This window comes from Rhinoderma darwinii, chromosome 2 (genome assembly GCF_050947455.1).
Source record: "Rhinoderma darwinii isolate aRhiDar2 chromosome 2, aRhiDar2.hap1, whole genome shotgun sequence".
NCBI classification, from domain to species: Eukaryota; Metazoa; Chordata; class Amphibia; order Anura; family Rhinodermatidae; genus Rhinoderma; species Rhinoderma darwinii.
In genome coordinates, this window is record NC_134688.1 from 186,636,451 (window position 1) to 186,643,469 (window position 7,019).

The following is a 7,019-nucleotide window of genomic DNA, read 5'->3' on the forward strand; positions in this document are numbered from 1 at the left end:
GGACGACAAGCATCTTCTGAACACCTGTCCCAGGCGCAAGAATAAAAAGCCGGAAAACTTCCGCGCCTAAGTGATCATCGGGGAGGTCACTTGGGCGCACAGTTATTTCCCGTTAATGTGAAACGCAATAAAATTTTGCTTCCCTTTCAGGTCTCGTTTGCTGGCCGGTCTGCCACGGGCAGTGCTTTCGTGGATTCTGGCTCATCTGCTAATATCATGTCTGTGGAATTTGCCATGTCTCTAGCTATGCCATTGATTGATTTGCCTTATCCTATCCCTGTAGTAGGTATTGACTCAACTCCCCTTGCTAATGGTTATTTTACTCAGCATACTCCTGTTTTTGAACTCCTGGTTGGCTCCATGCATTTGGAGCAGTGCTCTGTACTGGTGATGCAGGGATTATCGTCTGATCTGGTATTAGGTCTTCCCTGGTTGCAGTTGCATAATCCCACATTTGATTGGAATACTGGGGATCTCACCAAATGGGGTAGTGAATGTCTTATGTCATGTCTTTCTGTTAACTCTATTTCTCCCCGGGAGGAGGTAAACACGCTTCCTGAGTTTGTTCAGGACTTCGCCGATGTGTTTTCTAAGGAGGCCTCCGAGGTGTTGCCCCCCCATAGAGATTACGATTGCGCCATCGATTTGGTGCCTGGTGCCAAGCTTCCTAAGGGTAGGATATTTAATCTTTCATGTCCTGAACGTGAAGCTATGAGGGTGTATATCCAAGAATGCTTGGCCAAGGGTTTCATTCGCCCCTCGACTTCTCCTGTAGGTGCTGGCTTCTTCTTCGTGGGGAAGAAGGATGGTGGTCTTAGGCCGTGCATTGATTATCGTAACCTGAATAAGGTCACCGTAAGGAACCAGTACCCACTTCCTTTGATTCCGGATCTTTTTAATCAGGTTCAGGGAGCCCAATGGTTTTCTAAGTTCGATCTACGGGGGGCATATAACCTTATCCGCATCAAAGAGGGGGATGAGTGAAAAACTGCGTTCAACACACCCGAGGGTCATTTCGAATACCTGGTCATGCCCTTTGGGTTGTGTAATGCCCCTGCTGTCTTCCAGAATTTTATTAATGAAATCCTGAGAGATTACCTGGGTAATTTTCTTGTTGTGTACCTTGATGACATACTGGTGTTTTCCAAGGACTGGTCCTCCCACGTGGAGCATGTCAGGAAGGTGCTCCAGGTCCTTCGGGAGAATAATCTGTTTGCTAAGACTGAAAAATGTGTCTTTGGGGTACAGGAGATACCATTTTTAGGGCAAATCCTCACTCCTCATGAATTCCGCATGGACCCTGCCAAGGTTCAGGCTGTGGCGGAATGGGTCCAACCTGCCTCCCTTAAGGCGTTACAGTGTTTTTTAGGGTTCGCCAACTATTACAGGAGATTTATTGCCAACTTCTCGGTCGTCGCTAAGCCTCTTACGGACATTACCCGCAAGGGTGCTGATGTCCTCCATTGGCCCCCTGAGGCCGTCCAGGCCTTTGAGACCCTCAAGAAGTGCTTTATCTCGGCCCCCGTGCTGATTCAGCCCAACCAAGAGGAGCCATTTATTGTGGAGGTTGACGCATCCGAGGTGGGAGTGGGGGCCGTCTTGTCCCAGGGTACCAGCTCCCTCACCCATCTCCGTCCCTGTGCTTACTTCTCTAGGAAGTTTTCGCCCACGGAGAGTAACTATGATATTGGCAACCGCGAACTTCTAGCCATTAAATGGGCTTTTGAAGGGTGGCGGCACTTCCTGGAGGGGGCCAGACACCAGGTAACGGTCCTTACGGATCACAAGAATCTGGTTTTCCTAGAATCGTCCCGGAGGCTTAATCCTAGACAAGCTCGGTGGGCACTATTCTTTACCAGATCTAATTTCTTGGTTACCTATAGGGCTGGGTCCAAGAATATTAAGGCTGATGCCCTGTCACGTAGTTTCATGGCCAATCCTCCTTCCGAGAAGGATCCTGCTTGTATTTTACCCCCTGGTATAATCGTTTCTGCCACGGATTCTGATTTAGCTTCTGATATCGCGGCTGATCAGGGTGCAGCTCCCGCGAACGTCCCTGCGGACAAACTGTTTGTTCCCCTGCAATACCGGCTAAAGGTACTCAGGGAAAACCATGACTCCGCTCTATCTGGTCTTCCTGGCATCTTGGGCACCAAACACCTCATCACCAGAAACTATTGGTGGCCTGGGTTGCCTAAAGACGTTAGGGCTTACGTCGCCGCTTGTGAGGTTTGCGCTAGGTCCAAAACCCCTAGGTCCCGACCTGCGGGCCTACTACGTTCCTTGCCCATTCCCCAGAGACCTTGGACCCATATCTCCATGGATTTTATCACCGATTTGCCTCCATCTCAGGGCAAGTCGGTGGTGTGGGTGGTAGTAGACCGCTTCAGCAAGATGTGCCACTTTGTGCCCCTTAAGAAGCTACCTAACGCCAAGACGTTAGCTTCTTTGTTTGTGAAACACATCCTGCGTCTCCATGGGGCCCCAGTCAATATCGTTTCTGACAGGGGGGTACAATTTGTTTCCTTATTTTGGAGAGCTTTTTGAAAAAGTTGGAGATTGATCTGTCCTTCTCCTCCGCCTTCCATCCCGAAACTAATGGCCAAACGGAAAGGACCAACCAATCCCTGGAACAATATTTAAGGTGTTTCATCTCTGACTGTCAATTCGATTGGGTCTCATTCCTTCCCCTTGCTGAATTTTCCCTGAATAACCGGGTCAGTAACTCGTCAGGGGTCTCCCCGTTTTTCTGTAAATTCGGGTTTAACCCAAGGTTCTCCTCCGTTTCCCCTGGTTGTTCCAATAATCCTGAGGTAGAGGATGTTCATCGGGAACTGTGCACTGTCTGGGCCCAGGTTCAGAAGAACCTAGAGGCGTCCCAGAGCGCGCAAAAGATTCAGGCGGATAGTAGACGTTCTGCTAACCCCCGGTTTGTCGTCTGGGATTTGGTCTGGTTGTCGTCCAGGAACTTGCGCCTTAAGGTCCCGTCCAGGAAGTTTGCTCCCCGATTTATTGGACCTTATAAGATCATTGAAGTCCTCAACCCTGTATCCTTCCGTCTGGAGCTGCCCCCATCCTTTCGCATACATGACGTCTTCCATGCCTCCCTCCTTAAACGCTGCTCCCCGTCCTGGTCCCCCTCGAGGAAACCTCCTGTTCCCGTTCTCACCCCTGAGGGGGTGGAATTCGAGGTGGCCAAGATTATGGACAGTAGGATGGTCCAGGGCTCCCTCCAGTACCTGGTCCATTGGAGAGGATACGGGCCGGAGGAGAGGACTTGGGTACCTGCCCGTGATGTTCACGCTGGGGTATTGATCAGGAGGTTCCACCTTCTCTTCCCTACTAAACCGGGTCCTCTTAGTAAGGGTCCGGTGGCCCCTCATAAAAGGGGGAGTACTGTTAGGGATCTGCCAGGTACTACGTCTAGGTATACTCCTGGGATTAATCAATCCACACCTGAGGCCAGACCTGTTCGACTGACACCATCTCCCACCAACCAGGGTGGCAGGCTCAGGAGTGGGAGAGCCTATCGTGGCCTGGTCAGTCAGAGTTAGCTCCGCCCCCTGTCCTTTATTACCTGCCGTGTTCTCCTCTTCAGTGCTTGTAATTCTTCCGGATTCCTGGCCCCACTGCTGCTTGCTCCAGCCTGCTTCTGTCGTGCTTCTGCCTTGCTGCAGTTCCTCTTAACCTGCTTTGCTTTGCCTCTGGCTTGCTTCCTCCTCCGTGCTCACTTGGGTATACTCCACTTCATCCTGGTCCGGACTACTCATTCACCGCTCCGTTTCCTCGCGGCGTTCCGTGGGCTACTGCCCCTTCCCTTGCGTGTTCCCTGTTTGTTCTCCCATGCACTTAGACAGCGTAGGGACCGCCGCCCAGTTGTACCCCGTCGCCTAGGGCGGGTCGTTGCAAGTAGGCAGGGACAGGGCGGTGGGTAGATTAGGGCTCACTTCCCTTCACCTCCTTCCTGCCATTACACATTTTTTTCATTTCACAGCCCAATTCAAATACGTGCTGTGAAAAAACTGTGCGGTCAAAATGGTAACAACAACCATAAATGAACTCTTTGAGGGGTGTAGTTTCCAAAATGGGGTCACTATTGGGGGATTCCTACTGTTTTGGCACCTCAATACCTCTTCAATCCTGGCATGCTGCCTAAAATATATTCTAATAAAAAAGAGGACTCAAAATGCACTAGGTGCTTCTTTGCTTCTAGGGCTTGTGCTTTATTCCACGAGCGCAGTAGAACCACATGTGGGACATTTCTAAAAACTGCAGAATCTGGACAATACATATTTAGTAGTGTTTCTCTGGTAAAACCTCCTGTGTTACAGAAAAAAAAATGAATAAAATTGAAATTGAGCAAGAAAAATGAAATTTGCACATTTTACCTCCACTTTGCTTTAATTCCTGTGAAATGCCTGAAGGGTTAAAAACTTTCTAAATGCTGTTTTGAATACTTTGAGGGGTCTAGTTTTTAAAATGGGGTGTTTTATCAGGGTTTCTAATACATAGGCCACTCAAAGCCACTTCAGAACTTAAGAGGTACCTTAAAAAAAAAGCTTTGGAAATTTTCTTAAAAATATGAGAAATTGCTGTTTATGTTCTAAGCCTTGTAACGTCCAAGAAAAATAAAAGAATGTTCAAAAAACGATGCCAATCCAAAGTAGACATATGGGAAATGTGAACTAGTAACTATTTTGGGTGGTATAACTGTCTGTTTTACAAGCAGATGCATTTAAATTCTGAAAAATTCTATTTTTTCAAAATTTTCTCTAAATTTGGCAATTTTTCACCAATAAACACTGAATATATCGACCAAATTTTACCACGAACATGAAGCCCAATGTGTCACGAGAAAACAAACTCAGAATCGCTTGAGTAGATTTAAGCATTCCGACATTATTACCACATAAAGTGAAATATGTCAGATTTGAAAAATGGGCTCTGAGCCTTCAAAACTAGGCTGCGTCCTTAAGGGCTTAAGCCTTGCCTCCGGCAGGGCTTAATAGGTGCCTGTCAGAATCACGATATACTGCAATACATTAGTATTGCAGTATATCGTACATGCGATCTAACGATCGCTGGTTGAAGTTCCCTAAGGGGACTAATAAAAAAAGTAAAAATGAGTTAAGTAAAGTTTTTTTTTTGGTGTAAAAAAAAAATAAAAAAATTAAAAGTTTAAATAACCCGCCTTTTCCCATTTTCCCCCTAGAGCATAGTAAAAAAATAAATAAATAAACATTATTGGTATCGCCGCGTCCGCAAAAGTCTGAACTATTACAATATATCATTTATTTAACCTGCATCGTGAACTCCCACAAAAAATGAAATAAAAAGTGATCAAACCATCGTATTTACACCAAAATGGTATTATTAAAAACGACAGCTTATGCCGCAAATAATAAGCCCTCATACCACTTAATCGACGGAAAAATAAAAAAGTTGTGGCTCTCAGAATTTGGCGACGCAGAATAAATTTTCTTTTTTACATGTAAAAGTAGTAAAATAAGGAAAAAACTTTATATATTTGGTATCGCTGTAATCGTATTGACCCACAGAATAAAGTTAACATGTTTTTTTAATTGCACAGTGAATACCGTAAAAACAACGCGCAAAAACCCATGGAGTAATCGCTGTTTTTTTCATTTTCTACCCCACAAATAATTTTTTCCCCATTTCCTAGTACATTATATGGCAAAATAAATGGTGCTACGAAAAACTACAACTCGTCCCGCAAAAATCAGGCCCTCATAGTACTATATAGACGGAAAAATAAAGACGTTATGGCTTCTGGAATGTGGGGTGGAAAAAACGAAAATGAAAATCTGAAAGTTGTTCACGACGGGAAGGGGTTAACATCTCAGCAGCTCAATATCTGCTGGAAACACATAAATATCTATATATCCATCATCCATCCATCTATCCTCATTGATGGTCCATCACATATCAATAAGCACAACTGGAATCAAGCAGGTTAATGCTTGATTGCAGAAATTAATTTCTACTATTGATCTAGGTATCTTGTTTTTACTTATTTTATAATGTCACCTTAAAGAGGTCTTATGAGGACAACTCCCATTCATATGCCTTTAAAGAGGCTCTGTCACCACATTATAAGTGCCGTATCTTGTACATAAAGTGATCGGCGCTGTAATGTAGATTACAGCAGTGTTTTTTATTTAGAAAAACAATCTATTTTCACCAAGTTGACATATTTTAGCTTTATGCTAATGACTTTCTTAATAGACAACTGGGCATGTTTTTACTTTTGACCAAGTGGGCGTTGTGGAGAGAAGTGTATGATGCTGACCAATCAGTGACCAATCAGTGTCATACACTTCCCGCAAAAAACAAGGCTATATATGGCTATGTCGATGGAAGAATATAAAAGTTATGACTCTTGGAAAGCAGGGATAAAAAACTAAAATTAAAAATAGCTGCGACGAGAACGGGTTAATAAATGTAATTGATATACAATTCAACTGTTGATGGTGTAAATTTGATGGGCAGCTCCTGAATGACAGACTGTGTGTAACACTCTAAATGGTTCTTGTCTTTTAGATGTCAGAATATGGAAGCACACCACTGTTTTGGCCTCTCAGAGAAGACATATAACAATGCTATAGAATTCTACTATGAGAACAATAAGATAATAGGTTCTGATGAAGATCATATCATTTCAGAGAATGAAGATTCACTTTCAGATATATCTTCCTTTACAATATCATCAATTGATTCAGAAAAGTAAACTGTCAAATAAATTGTTAGAGGTCTGCCACTCGTGATAGTAGAACACTTTACATCTTTGGTTGTTTTTTTTTTTACTTTGGCAATAACTACTCAACTTTTGGTGAAGAATAAAACGCAGCTATCTCTCTACCTGTACGAAGAAGGTGTGGATATACTGTAACTGTGCAGATGCATTTTAAGGAGAACAAGCTATTTTATACACCCCCTTTTAAAGAGAACCTGTTACTATGATTAAATTAGAAGACAAGTCTGAATATATCTATATTGAG

General features: G+C 44.1%; 1 protein-coding gene across 2 annotated transcripts in view; it reads left to right on the plus strand.

The window, feature by feature from the left end:
* The window catches only part of VWA3B (von Willebrand factor A domain containing 3B), a 164,688-nt gene extending 157,888 nt beyond the window's left edge, over nucleotides 1–6,800 (plus strand). For both annotated transcript variants that reach the window (XM_075852598.1, XM_075852599.1), the window contains one exon: nucleotides 6,562–6,800. In XM_075852598.1, the coding sequence (XP_075708713.1) occupies nucleotides 6,562–6,748 (187 nt within the window). In that variant the 3' untranslated portion in view covers nucleotides 6,749–6,800. The remainder of the gene's footprint in view (nucleotides 1–6,561) is intronic.
* Nucleotides 6,801–7,019: the final 219 nt, after the last annotated feature.